The sequence below is a fragment of the Dermacentor variabilis genome, chromosome 5, assembly GCF_050947875.1.
Source record: "Dermacentor variabilis isolate Ectoservices chromosome 5, ASM5094787v1, whole genome shotgun sequence".
Taxonomy (NCBI): domain Eukaryota; kingdom Metazoa; phylum Arthropoda; class Arachnida; order Ixodida; family Ixodidae; genus Dermacentor; species Dermacentor variabilis.
Window position 1 is genome coordinate 2648694 of NC_134572.1, and position 18039 is coordinate 2666732.

At 49.6% G+C, this 18039-nt stretch overlaps 1 protein-coding gene across 3 annotated transcripts in view; it reads right to left on the reverse strand.

Moving 5' to 3' along the window:
* The window catches only part of LOC142582172 (uncharacterized), a 673231-nt gene that overhangs the window by 9659 nt on the left and 645533 nt on the right, over positions 1-18039 (reverse strand). For 2 of the 3 annotated variants that reach the window (XM_075691569.1, XM_075691568.1), the window contains exons 6-7: positions 13220-13347; positions 2875-3091 (exon numbers count right to left, since the gene is read on the reverse strand). In XM_075691569.1, coding sequence (XP_075547684.1) covers positions 2875-3091; positions 13220-13347 — 345 coding nt within the window. The remainder of the gene's footprint in view (positions 1-2874; positions 3092-13219; positions 13348-18039) is intronic. The other variant, XM_075691570.1, reaches the window with a different exon arrangement.

Below are 18039 nucleotides of genomic sequence, written 5' to 3' on the forward strand. Positions count from 1 at the left end.
GAAAGGACATCACGTGACGTTTCAGTGGCTGCCAAGTCACTGCGGCGTCATAGGAAATGAAGATGCCGACAAAGCCGCTCGGACAGCTCTTGAAGACACACAGGCAGAGGCCATACCACTTTCACGGTCCGACGCAGCCAGAAGCCTTCAAGTGCTTGCACGGGAGATCACGCTCTCTTTATGGTGCACACCAAGCAGCCAGAGCAACCGCAGCAATCATCAACACGACCTGCTCTCATTGATGCATCTGTGTATGCCAACTGGACTCCGCCGTAGTGAGGCCACCCTGCTTTATTGCTTATGGCTAGGGGTGGCCACGAAATCCTACTCGTTTCGCATTGGAATGGCCGACAACGCTCTCCGCAATGCCTGTCTTTGCGAGGAGACGCTGGTACACATTCTGTGCGACTGTCCTGAATATAATGTTCCGAGACAGTCCATGGCGTCCGTTCTAGCGCACCTTGACAATATACCACTGTCAGTTGCAACCATTTTCACATATCGCCGACAGAAGACATCGCAGCTGAAGGCGACGAAGGGACTACTTCGGTTTATGAAGGATACGGGCTTGGACAAGCGGCTGTGACAGTGATGTCGCGTACCGCGCAAGAGTGACGGACTGTAACTGACAATGTGTTTGCTTTGTTATGTGCTCTCTCTCTCTCTCCTCCCATCTTTCATCCCCCCATCCCGCTCCCATGTGTAGGGTAGCAAACCGGTTAGGCTACACTGGTTAACCTCCCTGCCTTCCTTCTCCACTTTTTCCTTCCTTACTTGTTCCTTACCATCGAGTAAGATAGGTTTATGTTTGCCTGTGCGTGCGTCACACCACGCTTGGTCAAAAAAACTTGGTGGAGTTGTTATTGACTTTGCTACTGGTATCAATACTTCACCTTTCGGACGAAACTGCAAATTTCCTTCTACGCAGGCAAGTTATTGCTAATTTATTGTCTTATTGATTTATTACCATGCTCAGTTGAAAATGACGGTGTTGTTGTTATTTATGTATGCTAATTGGTCAATCTTGTTCTGTTCCTCAGCTTTCGATAAGACGTGTATTCGTACTTATTACTTTCACACCCCATTAACTCTACTTTCACGCGACAACGTCTTCGTGCAACCGTTTCATTTAGACCTTTTTTTCTAACCTTCGAATGCTCGTTTTTTTAAATACCCAAACAGCATTTCCTCCAACTTCCTGTGTTGAGGGAAAACTAGGCCCACTGGATTAGCAACTCGTGCTTACAAGAGCCGATACCCCGCTTTTCCGCTCTTGTCACTCCTACTTCTTCCTGCAGCCGCCTGCAATACCCTTCCTCATTCCATCGCTATCACAGCTCAACCAGCCTCTCCCATTCTTTTCAGTACTTCCACTACTCTCAGCTTGCTTTACGCATCCCCGTATTATGGGCTAACGAAAATATTTCTCCATATCCAGACGCTGGTTGCAGCGACATACCTCTTTAGAAAACATTTTGATTATTTAGAAAACATTCATACCTACCGTATAATATTCCAAAATGACTTAGTGAAGAACTATAGTTTCCCAATAAGGTGATGTTAAAGCGCTTCTATGAAATGAAGTTAGCGAAACAAACAAGGGCGATGAAGAATGAACACACTAAGCACTTGTCTTTCTTAGTTCTTGCTTGCCCTGCTACCCTCATTTCACCATAAATTCGTACCAACTCGCCTATATGTCAACCTTGTTAAGACAGCTAACGAAGACGCTCAAAAAGAAACCAGCTTCAATGATGTGAATGGTAACGCTTTTCCTTTTATAGGAGGCGAAGCGCGATGCTTTTGTCACCGAATAGGTGGTACAAGCACAGAGATCAAGGATGCATAAACAGCAAAAGCAAGAATAATGTACAAATATTATGTGGAATCCATGCAGTGCGGGAATCGATGTTTCGCAAAACATTTTTCAGGTGGCTGGCTACCTAGCATCGCTTCTGGTTCTCTAAATCATCAGCAGACGGCCAAACCTGTTCGTCTTAGTCCAGGAATTTTGATCGAGCATGCGTGCCGAAAGCTGACGGATGAGCACAGCGATGACAATCACATGATATCGATGAAATTTCCACTCCAACCGTTGGACGCGAGTTTACGACATGCCGATTGTAGGGTTCTACATAGGACGTCACCTGTTACTAAGGGTTATACAACCGTACGTGCATCTATGTCAATGTTTATTTGACGATGGAATTTGCAGTCTGGCGAAGAAACGTTAAAACCTGTTTGATGTAGGCCGATCCTAAATATAGTAACACGTCGCACAGCTTCTCGACGAAATAACTGGGGAATGAGGGCCCATCACGAAAGCGGTGCAATCTAACACAGCGTGTCAAAGCGCTAGCTGTGACGAGAGAACGATGCGAGAAAATGGCAAATCATGCACGCGCCAAACGCTTCAAAGAGCCAGTTGGCTTTGGCACGAGAGAAAAGTGCATGCAATTGTGGCCTAATGATCATAATAGAAGTAAAAAAAAAGGTACCGATAGCTTAACGGTAAGGGCATCGGGCTGGTGTGTTGAAAGACATAGGTTGGATCCTACGTTCGGTGTCGCATTTTTTGTTGAGGAGGCCCTAAACGAGGCGGGACAGGAACTTCCTTCTGCATAATGCCTGGTAGGAGGCAAAGAACGCTTCGCAATATCACTGGGAAATAAATAAGACGACTGTGTAGAATTGGCGGAAGAGGATGATAAAATAGGCGTTCTCGGGTGATAAGAAAACGTATGTCGAAAACATTTCCTTCTGCGGCCAGGTAAGACTTGCCACCATCCCGATACAATGAGGTATCCTCTGAGAAGCTGTGAATGACCAGAGGAAATGCTCCACGAACGCTGTTGCTGTGCAGCCATCGCTCACCCCTAGCGAAGTACACCTGCAGGCCCGAGCTGTGGCGCTTGTCGCTGATGGGCACACGCAGCTCGCTGGCAGCCGTGAACTCGCGCAGCTGCCGCGAGACGCACTTGAGGCGCAGCTCGCCCTTGCTGAAGTGCTGCTCGCCCAGGCGGAAGTTGAGGCGCAGCATGACGGCTGCGCCGTGGCCGTTGGACGGGGAGGACACGTAGGAGTCTTGTGCCTGCAGCGAGCGAGAAAAGCACACTAGTGCATAACTTCAAAGCAAAGATTGACCGGTGCCTTACTATCTTTGAGACAACAGCGCATTCAGCTCGTTCACATGTACACTGCATATGTTTATCAAGATACAAAGCTGGTTGTAACGCGGCATCAATTTAGCCTAAAAACGGGCTAATGGCGATGAAAAGCAAGAAGCGACAATGCTTTATTCATAATCTGAGGAAACTGCGACAATGTATGCTGGTAATAGCGCGCACATAGTACTACACAATCGTTCTGCAGGATATGTCTCCGCGCAAACAATACGAAGAAATGAATAATGAGGTCGCTTTGCTAATGGACACTACCACAACAATGCATAGACAGAACCGGTGGCTTGTTCGTTGCGCAGTTTTTCTACATAAATTACATTTCGTGGCATCTTGGAGAATGGTTTCGTTAAGGCAAAATGCTTTGTCACAACGAATTTGCTTTGCTTTCTCATCGTACAAAAACAATAAATATGCATCGACTGCAGCCGATGCCAGACTGGCAAAGAGTACATTTCCGAACAAAACTTATAGTGGTGTCGTCTATGGTTCTTTCGTAACGAGTATGCAGCAACATGGCTGTTGTATCCATGGAGTTCCCTACGAAAATTGCCTAGGAATCTCTGACGCTAGTGTCTACGGCAGTTGCAAGCAGGGTGCATCAATCAACGTGGGAATGGTGGTTAGTACGTGAATTTTTCTAAACTTCGTCACCGTGGCTTCAATCGGCTTTGCGACTTTGCAAACTGACCATGTTCTACGCAATATTGAGCTATAAATGCCGTAATTCACAGCCATTGTGGATGTAGACAGGGATCGTACTGCTTGCTGCGTACTGAAAGAAGAGAATTGCTTCGAAATTTGCGCTAATAATGCAAGTGTAGCGTAGTGAATAACTAAACACAAGAACTTTTGAAGTCACCAGGACGAAGATGCGACGAATTCATGTGCTAACCATCATTCCTATGGTAGCTGAACGTTCGCAACGCCAGTTTTATCTAGTAATATTTGTAGGAAATTCAACGGTTATAGCATCGTTGTGCCTCTTTCCTTTTGTATATAATGTCCAAAAGTAGCGACATTAAGCAAGGCTACACGTTGGCCTTCCGGTCACTGTATCTTCCTGAACACAATACATTTGTACTGAAGGCACTGGGCAGCGGGCATGGTGCTAGTGGATGAGAAGAAGACGACAAGGTGTGCTTGCTTCCCCGTTTCGAGATAGCACCGACCTGTTTTAAGCCTACCGCTGCAACCTAGAGCTAGTGCTGCTAGGCGAACACCCCCCGTTGCATTTGGTGGAGCTGCTGGGTTTCTCTTCAACATCCTGGAACTCCGCAGTCGGACGCTACTACCAGCTATTACAATGGATGAACCGGGACCGTCCCAGGCTGCTGCTCCCGTGCCCCCGGCCATCGTCTGCTCTGGTGTTATCCGCCAGCGCGATCCGGCTATATTTAGCGGCACAGACGACCACGACGTGGAAGACTGGCTCGCCGAATATGACCGTGTAAGCGCCTATAATAAGTGGGACGACCGCGCCAAGCTCACCAATGTCATATTTTACTTGACTGACGTGGCCCACCTATGGTTCCGCAATCACGAAGCCGATTTTACCACCTGGTCGGCTTTCACGGCGACTTTGGCTGAGGTCTTCGGCCGTCCCGCAGTTCGCCGGCTTCGCGCTGAGCAGCGCTTGCGTGGTCGAGCTCAACGCCAGGACGAGACCTTCACCAGTTACATTGAAGACGTGCTCTCGCTCTGCAAGCGCGTCAACTCATCCATGGATGAAGCAGACAAGATCAAGCACGTCATGACAGGCATCGATGAGCATGCCTTTCAAATGCTCGTCGCGAAGAGTCCCCGGACGATTGCCGAGCTCATCCAGCTTTGCCAGCAGTACGACGAGCTGCGCAAGCAACGTGCATCAACACGCGCTGCTCAGCAGGACACTGCGGATCTCTCCCCGTTGGACTTCGGTCGCGACGCTGCCGACATCTCTGCTTTAATGCCGGAGATAAAGCAGTTCATCCGCCAGGAAGTCGCACGCCAACTCTCTCTGGCGAATAGCGCACCCGAGCCGTCGACAACCCTGGCTCCTTCGCTTCGTCACGTCATTCAGACGCAAGTTGCCGCGGCGCTGCCATCTGCCCCTCCTCCGCAGCCTGCAGCTGGACCGCTAACGTACGCTGACGTTGTCGCGCGGCCTTACACTCCTCCGGCTCCTGATTCCTACCGGGCCACCGGCACCTTCCATGTACCACCGCCACCTTCGCGTCCGATAGTCGTTCCTTACTCGGCTGCTGGAGCCCCTGTCGTCAACCCGTGGCGAACACCTGATAACCGGCCAATATGTTATTCATGCCATTTTCCGGGCCACGTAGCACGATTCTGCCGCCGTCGCAGCCCCCGTTTACCTGACAGTGGGGGTGCCTCAAGCTACAGGCCTGCTCGACTTCCGCGTCAGGACCAATCACACCTTCCTCCGGACACCTCTTACAGTCGCCTCCCCTTCGATTCACGCCGGTCGCCTTCCCCACGTCGCCGATCCATTTCCCCGATGGTTCGCCGACCCAGCCCAGCCCGAGAGGAAAACTAGCAGTCGCAGTTCCAGAGGCAAGAACTGCGTTTCCGTCGAACATTTCAAGGCCTCATTCTGCGCCGGCGAACGAAATTGAACTGTCCGTAGACGGCGTCACCGTACACGCACTTATCGACACCGGAGCCGCCGTTTCTATTATTAGTGAGAAGCTCTGCCGCAATTTGAACAAAGTGACCATTCCCCTTACCTCTCTTTCTCTGCGTACGGCAACCTCGCATCGCGTTCAGCCTTCAGCGTCGTGCACAGCCCGGGTTGTCATTCAAAGCGTTATGCATGTTATCGAATTTGTCGTCCTGCCTCGTTCCTCGCACGACGTTATTCTTGGTTGGAATTTCCTATCTGTAAATCAAGCTCTTATCGACTGCGCTCGTTGCGAACTTACGTTATCAGTGCCGTGTTTTGACCCTGACGACCATTATTCTCCTAAAGTTGTTGCCGCCTCTGACATCGATATTGCACCTTTCTCCGCCGCTCTGGTTCCTGTGTTATGTAGCTCTGCTGCGAACTCATCTGTCCTTTTTACGCCGTCGACCACTTGTGCGCGCCGCCGGAACTTTCTTCTTCCGTTTGCTGTCGTCACTTTTTGCGAAGGTTCTGCTGCCCTTTACGTGTGCAATCCGTCCGCCTGCCCGTCATCCCTACTCCGTGACGAGTGCCTGGGTACCGCTGAAGCTTTCGATAGCATTCTTCCGGCCACCATGTTTGGTGATACGGCATCACTTCCTATTTGTGCCGTAACTCCTCCCGCCGCGACCGATGCCCCTGTAGACGTCTTCGCTCGTGCCGTCGACGCAGAACTCACACCTGCGCAGCACACCGAAATCATCAAGCTCCTCCAGCGTTTTCGTGCCTCATTTGACATTGGCCAACCATCCTTGGGCCGGGCGTCCGCAGTCGTTCGCCGTATCGACACCGGCCAACAAACACCATTGCGCCAGCGTCCGTATCGTGTGTCGGCCGCTGAACGCCGTGTCATCGACCAGCACGTTGACGACATGCTGGAGCGTGGCATCATCCAGCCCTCTAACAGTCCCTGGGCATCTCCGGTTGTCCTTGGGATTGGGATCGCATTCTGCCTTTCGTCACCTACGCTTACAATACCGCCACGCAAAGCACCACTGGGTTCTCCCCTTTCTTTCTCCTTTACGGACACGAACCTTCATGCACTATGGACACGATTCTGCCTTACCGACCAGATGCTTCGGAGTGCACGACTGTTTCTAGAGCGGCTGCTTACGCCGAAGAATGTCGCCAGCTCGCTCGTTCGTTGACATCCCAGGTCCAGTGGCGCCAAAAGCATCGCCATGATTCATCTACTGCGGCTACGTGCTTTGCTCCTGGCTCGCTGGTCTGGTTGTGGGTGCCCTCTACTCCTCCAGGCCTTTCCTCTAAGCTCCTCTCCAAGTACCACGGTCCTTATCGGGTACTGAAGAAAACATCCGCGGTCAACTACCTCATCGAGCCAACGGAAGCGCCTTCCGACCAGCGTCGTCGCGGCCAGGAAATTGTGCACGTCTCCCGGCTCAAGCAGTGCCATGACCCTTCTGTGTTTTCGTGCCCTTAGGTCGCCAGGTTGGCTCCTCTTTCGGTGCGGAGTGATTGTACTGAAGGCACTGGGCAGCGGGCATGGTGCTAGTGGATGAGAAGAAGACGACAAGGTGTGCTTGCTTCCCCGTTTCGAGATAGCACCGACCTGTTTTAAGCCTACCGCTGCAACCTAGAGCTAGTGCTGCTAGGCGAACACCCCCCGTTGCACATTATTCATTTTGCTACGCAGAAATTATTAATACGATCAGGATTTTTAACATACTTCACGCAGTTACCGGTGTCTATGTGTGTGTATGTCCGGGTATAACCGTTTTCCGGCCAGCTTACGGTCCCTGGTAATCTATGGTCTAGTGGACAGAGCACCATGCTGCCCTGTCGAGGGAACCGCCTTCGAAAGCAACCGTTGGACGAACTCGGACGACTGGGTAGGTGTCACTGGTTATGTGCTGCTTTTCAATGAACCTCTTTGATGCCAACTAGGGTGACTGGGTGCGCGAGGCCTTTCAATCACGAAAAAGTTCCTTTAAGACTTCTCCTGTGCTGGGCGAAATTGAACATGCGTCGTGTATCAGACAATACTGCATGTTTGTGGACTTCGCAGCGGAGCCGCCGGGTGGCGCATCGTTTCCAGGCGGATGCACGAGAGAGGAGTCCAGCTGCAGTATATGCACACACGCCTCGATGCATTTCGGCGGTGTCGCTACATTGCTTCAATGGTGATAGCGTTATTCATCGTGAGGTAGGTTCTGCCGGAATTCATAACCTTTATTTCCGATTTATATACCCGCATCGTACTCAGCGAATTCGCCTAAGACTGAGCTTTTGGGAAAACTAAACTTGTTGTTCTTAATCTGTACATTCTTTCCAACTTCATTGCGGAGAAAGTACCCGGAGAAGCATAAGGGGGGAACACCTATGACCACGAAGGCAAACAACAAGAAGTATGGTATTTATCATCATCATCATCACCCTATTTAGGTCAAATGTAGGAAAAAGGCATCTTCCAGCGATCTCCGATTACGCCTGTCTTGCAACAGCTGGCCCCATCTTACGGATGCAAAAAAGGAGAAAGCCGGCATTTTCCTGCGCATATGCAGGCCAGATACACTCAGTTTCTACAATAAGATGTAAGAAAAATGAAAGAAATCAGCTGTCAAGAAGCATGACTAATTATACGCTATCTGACGCGAACTCTGGGAGGGAGGCTGGCGGCAGGCCCAGAAAAACTAATCTTGCGTTTCCGTAGATAAGCCAGCGCCACCGTACAATGCCGCAAGATGAAAGCTGAAAACAACGCGGTAGCAGGAAGGACGGGAGAGAGCAAAACAAATTATTCGCGGGGGAAGAATGACGCCAGCCTGGCAAAAACCCAAGTCGTGGTAACAGAAAACATTCAGGGGACGGGAGCTCGCGGGCACACGGGTAGCAAACGACCGCCGTCGTCACACCCTGACAAGAGACATAACCCTCTTTGTGGACACAATGAGCACAGAGGTGGCAAACAGTGACGTCGCGACCACACGCAACGGCGGGGGAAGCGAGAAAAAAGCGTTGTCAGAGAACAGTGGCTCGAAACAGACGCCGGCCCGGCGAATGATCCCGATAATCCCGCTAACCGCCGCGCGGCAATTCCTCCGTGCCGGCAGAGCACCGAATGCTGGCGATAAGCGACCAGAACGGCCCCCCTTCCACATCGGAGAACAAACGATGCTACGGTCGGTCGGCTCGCGACTCGTCGTGTCCGCGTCGCTACAGCGTCCGATACCCGCGGGGCGAGCTGCAAGGCCTGAGTGACAAAAAATGGCCACGGCTCTAATTTCGACAGTTGAACAGAGCGGAAACGGCGCCGGCGACAATGAACTGCGCTACTTGATGAACGACTTTTAGAACGGTCGTATATCAGCCGATGCTTGCGCGCGAAGTGAAATTTTCTTGGCTAAAGCAGCCATCTACTCTTTTACTACCTCATTCAGACGTACTACAATGTTGCTAGTTGGTCTGTAGCGTGCAAACCTGTCAGTGCACATTGGAAGCATTTACCTTTCCCGTACTGAGCGTTCATCAGCCAAACACAACGCTGCTCGACACAGCCCAGAAGTGCCACAAACAATGTCTTCTCAGCCTCCATCAAAGGGCATATCGTGCTTACATTGAACAGGCCATTTTATCTTTTTCACGCGGACTACGAAACACTTATGCTCTCGTGGCACTGTTAACTATTATTCGTACAAGCAGTCACTGCCTATAGCAAATTTGTGACCGAAAGCATGTGTACTGCAAGTTCACAAATCATTGACAAAATGTAACGACAATACCTTGCCTCCCATTGCATGTTATCTTTTAGAAACCAAATACAGATGTTCAAATTGTTGTTTTAAAATGGACGACAATACTTATATATATATATATATATATATATATATATATATATATATATATATATATATATATATATATATATATATATATATATATATGCAGATGCACGTACTATGGGAATCGACATAAGCGAAGCTTTCTATGCTCTTAGCTTTATCTGACGAAAATTAGCGGTGATGTTGACAGTGAACGTGTAATTTTTCCAGCGCTTGGTCCAATATTAGAGTGGTGAGTTGACCTTAAACGTTACCTCGCGTGCACCACTGCTGTTTGTATGCGTAGATTACAGAACACGCAGGGAGACGTGTTTGCTTGAGGCGTTGTTGTGCGTCATTGTTCCTAATCTCTGAGAGGGTTGAGCATTATCGTTGCTTCGCATGGCACACCGCATCGCGGCAGAAGTGTGAAACCTTAATTGAATTATGGGGCTGTACGTGCCAAAACCGCAATGGGTTTATGAGGCACGCCATAATGCCGGACTCCGGATTAATTTTTACACCCTGGTGTAAGTACAGTAGCGTTTTTGTATTTCGCTCCCGTCGAAATGCGGCTGCCACGTTCGGCATTGAACCTGCGACCTCTATCAATGCCATAACCGTCAAGCTACCTCAACAAACACAGAAGTGTTGATTTGACGTGCGACCGCTTCTGTGGTGTCGCCTAGACCCTACGGTGTTTTAATCCAGATTTGCGTCCGCGCGCCCTGCGTCAATTGTCCGCTTTACAAAGTTGCATAGCGTTTATTTTTCAGAAATAACAACAGCGTACCGTGCCCTACCTTCAGTTTGCTTGCAACCACTGTTTCCTTGCCTTCTCACGTCACCTCTTTTCTCTCTCCTCCTCTCCCCCTGTACGAAAACTGCGAGAGTGGCAAGGTAGTTATTCACTCGTTTCGTGACTGCGTCGGTTCTACCCATTATCTTTCACCTCTCCCTCTCTTCTCTTCCATTCTGTCTACTTCCCTTCTCGACTTGCACGTTAGTAGAAAGGTAAGCGCTGCAGTTTCTGCAATGTTTTTGAGAGGGGTCACGGATAATAATAGCTGTCAAGAGGCTAAAGTGGCAAATCCAAGGGAACGGCTGAGGGCATTAGAGAGGTTTATCTTGTCCGGTATTTCGGTAAAACACAGGCGTTGGGGCGGAGCCGTAAACGTGAGCGGTGCGCCTGGCGCAGCCACCTGGTGGCGCAGTGCTCAAACTTGCAGAAACAGCCAATATTGCATTAACCCAGCGTATTCTTCTCTGCTAATGGTGTAAATTTCCGGCACTGGCGTAATCGTGTTGCTGCCAAAAATTTACACCCGCAACAAAGCAAAATACACTTGGTTACTGCAATATTAGATGTTTCTGTATGTTTGAGCACTGCGCCACCAGGTGGCTGCACCATGCAGACCGCTCACGTTTACGTCTGCGCCCCAACGCCCCGTCCGCCTGCGCTTTACGGGAATACCGGACAAGCTAAACCTCTCTATTGTGCATACGCCACGCGATGGAAAGGTCGAAACTGATTTCTCGCGTCGACATTCCTCTCTGCCACGCTCCTGCCATGTATGCGGCGGGCAAGGAAGGAGCAGCAGCGCAAACGTCGGAGAAAGTGGCAAAGAAAGCTTCGCTTTGAAAATGCCTTTCCCAAGCACAACTTCACTGATGTTTCATGTGAATATCTGGAATAGAGAAAAATTATTTACTTGAGCAACACAATTGAAGTAATTAGCCGCAATTTAGCACTCCCACACTCACGCGCACACTCACACATGCATACACCCAAGAACACCTTCCCCTCCTCCTCACACACACACAGCATTGTGTCTGCGGTGTGTTCTTGAGCGTATGCGTGTGGGTGTGCGCGTTAATGCGGGAAGGCTAAATTTAAATTGTTCCGAATTACTTCAATATTACGAGTTACCAACTAGCACAAGAGCAACTTCTGCTGCACACAATGTCACGTTCCTTTTCTTGTCCTCGGAACTCGTGGCCAAATCCGACGAGTGGAGTGCGCATTCCAGCCCGGTGGTGAAATGGCGTGCCACAAACTGGTGCACTATCAATGGAAAATGAACAGGGGCATTATTGTAGTACAGAATCCAGCGCCCCTCTTTCGACACGTTTGGGCTCCCCCAGCACACATGATCTCTCAGACGCTTCACTACCTTCACGTGAATAGCACTGCGAAGTTTGCTGCTCACCAAAAAAAAAAAAAAAAAAAAACAGTGGCCCAAGTTTTAGAGCGTTGTCCCAGAGAAGAAGCGGTGTATTAGTGCACAATTCTTCGTCTTCGTGGTCGTGAACAGCATCAACATGAAAAATTAGGCACGCATGATAGAGATGATATTTACGCTCAAAGATGAAACAGGCACCAAGAATAAGGCGGTTGGCGAAAAACAACTTGCCGGGCATTGACGCCGCCAATATCAACAACGACGTCGCAACTCCACACAGCTTTGTACATACACTCTTACATGATAGCTTGTCCGTTCGTTCGGGACATTCGATTATATAGACAATTATAGTAGGCGGCCTTTTCATCATTACTTTTACGTCGTGTCATGCCTAAACCAAAGTCTAACGAGCAAAAGCGACCCAGTCATTCAGTCATAACAGCCGCTTGCAGCAAAAGAATTAAAACTTTATTGTCTGCAATGTTTCGGAAGGTTTCTATGTGGGTGATTCGGGGCACACATTACGGTAAACATGAACGAAAGAACTTACCGCGCGCGTGCGATCTCAAGCGTGCAATGGATGAACAAGGTCGGCTGCAGGGAGTCTGGCCCGCGACAAAGCATTTGCACCGTCATGCGATAAGAGCCGCATGCCCAGATATCTACACCAGGCATAACGCCCTGTCGCGGGCCAGTCTCACTGCAGCTGATCTTGTTAATCCCTCGCACGCTTAAGAGCAAGCAGCACAATAACAGTTCGCAAGTGCCACGTCACGTGGTTTTTTCTTTCATATTTAGCGGGCTTTCTGTAGAACACGGAAAAAAGAACCACGTGAGATATATTGTGTTGGAAACAATTTATTGAGAGGTTTCTCAAGGTGCTCTACAACTTTGCGTATCACACTTGGGGTCTGCAGCCAACACTTAAAAAGTTGGTTAATTAAACATAACTAATCCTTTAGTTACGGGGATAAAATAGCCCGAGGAACTCTAGGCCAGTGCCAACATTATGCATTCGGTTCAATTCGCGTCCGGAGTGCCTTTTATTTTTAAAACATTGCCTCAAGTTATGTGGAACAACCTGTATATAATCGACAAGGACACAAAGCAGTACCTAGTGCGCTTGTAGTGGTGCGGGGCGTTTCACCCTTCTTCAGTTTTCTCGGCCATGTGCCACTTGCGTCACGCCGCTACAGTGGTTCACAACACGATTGTCTTTGAGTACGTGATCCCATAACCGTGACGTAGACAGCTCAAGATGTTCCTATCAATGACAGCCATTTGCACTAGTTTGGACAACAGTCACGAACGGGCGCGTATGTCTCATTCTATGAACGTAGAAATGACTTCAAAGACCTCCTGTGTGTAACAGCTTTTCTCTGTAAAAATTTCGAGCGCAATGGTGGCACCCACCTCCCTGTCGTTGATGAGCCACTTGAGTTCACGCAAGGGTGCATCCGCTAGGCAGCTTAGGTCGATCGCACTGCCCAGGCTGTAACGCTTCTTGGTGCCTTCCAGCCGTGGACCGTGCATGCGAGGCCCTGCATGATTTTGGGAGAATTCTCAACCATTAAATGTTGGCGGAGAGCACTTACACCCAAAGACACATATGTGCTGCGGGCATGTACACCTATACTACAGCCAACTATTTCGTTGCCAACAGCGAAACATACAATGTTTCACTGCCACGTATTTCAAACCTTGTACTGGATCTTGCTGTTGTATGCTGTATACCGAGCCACGTGTCTCCGAGTTTTGCGGCCCCGTGAAGCGAACGGTTGCCTTTAGTGGCAATACCTCGAGGCTGCGAAACGAATAAAGCTGGACTATTCCTCTAAAAATTCCACATAAATGAATATAAGTGAAAACTAAGTGACGAACACAAGCACTGCGGCAAGAAAACAGCTTTGTCATCAGAGTCCATGGTAGAGTAGAAGATACGCTGATTCGGCGGCCCCGAGTCACTGACTGCCCTAAGCAGCTCCAGTGCAATGCAGCACTCCACATAACCTAGAAGCATCCGCCATACAGAAAATTTCAGCAAGTTTATTGCACGTAATAAACGTTACAAAATGTGGAATATGCACAATTCCAGAGGAAACAGACTGCAAGATTGGCCTCCGGTTAGTATAAACAGCAAAAGCTAGACATGCAGCAGGCAAACATTACCACTAAAACAGTATATTTCTGGATTCACTATCTAACATGAATGTTATTAGCACAGAAGAATTTTTTACCTTTTTTAAAATGGCAATCAGTGGAATGATTATAGTGAATGTATAATTCGATTCGAAGGTTCGATTTAAATCTCAGAAAGTCAGACTGCACCTTAAGATGGGATGCTAATTAGTTCTAAAATCACCTGGCAGAAACATTTCCTAGATTTTCCATATTCAGTTTTGGGTATTGGTAATAAGTAGTGATTAGAAGCGTATCAGGCTCAACTCGAGTGAGACAAGTGGCTTTAGTAATTATTGGAAACGGGAGCTTTCCGCGCACAAATTTATGTACAAATATTATATGAATGTTTCTGTACTTTCTGAACCGATAATATGCCGTAAGAACTGAGCAATGCAATTGCGTCTGACCTGTGTAGTCACTACGTGATTACCTGCTTCTGGGTACGTTGCAGCGAGAATAAATGGGTGGCATACGTGTTTCCCGTGACTCTATGTAGAGCTAAAGCGCGTATGAAAAAAAATACATAGTAAAGACAGATGACTGCTCCGACATAAAAGGATTGATAATTCAATCACTGCTGTTGTAAGCTACCACACTAGTCAGATAGACCACTCTCATCAAAATTTACATCCTTATCTTTTGTGAACTGTAATTATAGAACAGAAAGTTGGCAATTGGTACGAATTCATTTTCCCGCACATTTCAGCTTTCATACGTCCGCGTCTCGTACGTCCCACACGTACGGGTCACACATTTCTGGGAGGCGGCACGCTCTGGTAGCCGCTGTTGCCACGGCCTGTTGAGGCCGGCCAGCGATGGTGCGGGTCACCTACAAATTGGTTACCCGCCATGCCAGCGTCAGCGCACCGACTCTACCACGGCGCGTGACGTGCGTCTCAAGCAGCCCGGCAGACGTCTGGCTGTTATAGGGCGTCAGGAAATCTTGCATCGACATTCCCGATACCTCGTTCATCCAGCTGGACCGCCACTTCCTTCTCAACGAGGTTCCAAGCTCCGGCATTTAAAGTGTGCGAGAGGATTTTGCACGTAGGGCTTAACATGAAGCTCGAAGTACCCGGCCTCGATGAACTCGGGCATGGCACCTGAGTGGAAGTATCCGGTCCTTCGTCTGGATTTATTTATTTGCCGTCACTCCTCCTCTTAATTCTTTTAACGTTGATGACGTTATCCTCACTGAAGCCCTCCAAGTGTTCGGCCAAAGTCAGCTACAGGCAGCATAGGCGACATGTAGGCAACCTTACAAGCAAGGGCGGATGTGGTGGTGGAGAGGGCTATAGCAATAGGTCTCGCGTCCACCCCCACCAAGTCGGAACTTCTTTTTCTTCACCCCCGAAGAGTCACACAGACCCAACTCCAACCCCCAGCATCCGTATCCACATGAGGACGTACTCCATTCCAGAGGTCACACAGCTACGAGTGCTTGACATGGTCATGCAGAACAACGGCAGACATACGGCGACCTTGAACAAACTCACCACCACAGTACATCACACTATGCGCCTGATTAAGCGGATAGCCAATACACACAATGGGATGAGAGAGCATGACTTGAGAAAGTTAGTGCAGGCCTTTGTCATAAGCAGAGTAGTATACTCGCTCCCATACCTACATCTCAACTGGGCGGGAACGGAAAAAGTGGATGCCCTTATACGTCAAGCGTCTAAGACAGCACTTAACCTCGCCAGGCACACGCCAAACGAGTGCCTCCTTCACATGGGGGTACATAACGCATTTGATGAGCTCACGGAAGCCCATCGCACAGCCCAAATTGAGAGGCTGTCCTCTACCACCATAGGTCGGCACATCCTGGACAAACTAGGACTAATCCCGACTTCCGAAGCCCATCAGACATGTCCTTTACGATGGGACATACAAAACTGCATCATTGTTTTCCCCCTGCCTAAAAACATGCACCCCGTGCATCACGAGGCACGCATGCAGACCTCCCCCACCCCCAGGGCCAAAGCCCTCTACAAACAACACCAATATGACCACCTCACTGTGTGTGTCGACGCCGCTAGCTACCCACAGAAACCCGCCTATGCTGTAAGTGCAGTGTCACATCAACTTGGTTACATCACAGCTGCCACAATACAGGCGCGCACGTCCATAGAGGCGGAGGAGGCTGCCATAGCGCTGGCCATCTCAACCACCGCTGCCGAGGTTATCCTTAGCGACTCCAAAACTGCAATCCGCAACTACTTGAAAGGCCAAGTTCATGAACCGGCACTGAAAATTCTCAATCATCAGACCCCCCTCAGACCAATTAAGCTCATCTGGGTGCCCGCGCACGCAGGCCATCAGGCAATGAGATGGCCCATACTATCGCTCGAGTAGCCGTCAACCGAGCCACGCTGTCCTATGACCTGGACAACGCCAGAGACCGATTGGTCGCATATCACAAGATCACCCTCCACTACCGCGAAATGCGGTTGAGGTACCCTCCCCCAGATAAATCCTTAACAAAATTCCAACAATGCACCTGGCGCCAGCTTCAGGCACAAACTTTTCTTTCTCCAGCTTTTCTCGCCCTGGTTCATCCAGGCCTATATCGACAGGAACGTAGGCTCTGCGGCGCGCCTAGAGCCAACTTCCATCACATAATGTTCTTATGCCCTGAGCTCCAGCCACCCTCTGAGGGGCAACTCACTGACGTCGAGGGATGGGAGACCGCGGTGTCTAGCTCCAACCCAGCCGACCAAATACGGCTGGTGGACTGGGCTTTGAGGGTCGCCGAGCGCCACAAACTCCCGGACCACCCTACGCGCTCCTGAGCCCCCTCACAAGTAACGTTGTAAAAAGGCTCAAGTAATAAATGTTTACCACCACCACCAGCAGATCATCAAACGAGACAACGCGACGGCTGGTGTTGATAGTGCGGTGCGGGGTTACTGTTATCTGGCGTCCCCAAATGACACTACTTCGTGTAGTTTTTCATATTGTTTCTGATTGCGCAGCTACAAAACGAGATCACCGCTTGCCATTCTCGACGCCTTATAACCTGGATCAAGAACTTCAGTCAGAACTTCGAGACAAGGAAAGGTGGAATTGTTCGCTCCTATTTTGTCTGCTTTTTCAGAGTGAATGATGTAGAAACGAGGGAAGTCCTGAATTTCGCGTCCAAAAAACTGGAAGACATCTTAGAGGCGCTCTCGTTTCCGAGGGCGATCACGGAGTTTAGGGGAAGCGTTGTCCACAAGCATAGATGGGATTTTCAGCATTGATGGCAACCACTAACCAAGGAGCCCAACGCGCGGGCGTAACAGGAGTTTCTGCAAGGGAAGCCCTGCGAACGCCAGCTGTACATCGCTGCTATAACCAAATACAGCATAACCAAGGTTGGCTGGCTACACAAGGTTGAGGATGGGGAGGCCGCGCTAAATTCTTTTACTGCGATAACAATTATATGGACACACTAGGCCCGTTTCTGCCGTTGGCGTCGCCGTGAGGTTCTGTATGAGTGAAAGCGTGTGAGGGTGAACCGGCGAACATAAAGCCCCTCAATAAAAACAAAAATAGCGCCAAACCTTGAAGATTGACCCCGTCCTTCTCCCCTGCGCGTTCCCTCGCCGCTCGGCCCTCCCATTGGCCGAACGCCGTCACGCGCTCTTCTTGCTGCGTGTTTTTCCTTCCGCCGGCATAGCGGTGCCAAACATTGCGAGCGACGTACGCAGACCCCATGTTTCACACCTCCTTTGTGCTCTTGTAGCGTAGCTCCATGTTCGCGATGCCGTCTTGCTGTGTCTTCGGATGCACCACGCGTGAAAGTGACGGCAAGCGACTCTTCCGGATTGCATCTGCGAATCGAGACACGGCGCGGTGGAAGGTCTGGCTTCAAAGAATCAGCCGGGCTGATTTCAACCCAACGCAATGGTCCAGGCTCTGTGAGGTAACCGAGCGATTCTTCGCTCATCACTAATCTCATACGCTGCCACTTGTATGCGGCTTCTTTAGTTTTTCACTCTCCTAAGTGCCGCATATTCGCGCTGCGTTTATTTGCAACTTTCGCGGCCGACTTCAATCTAGTGGTC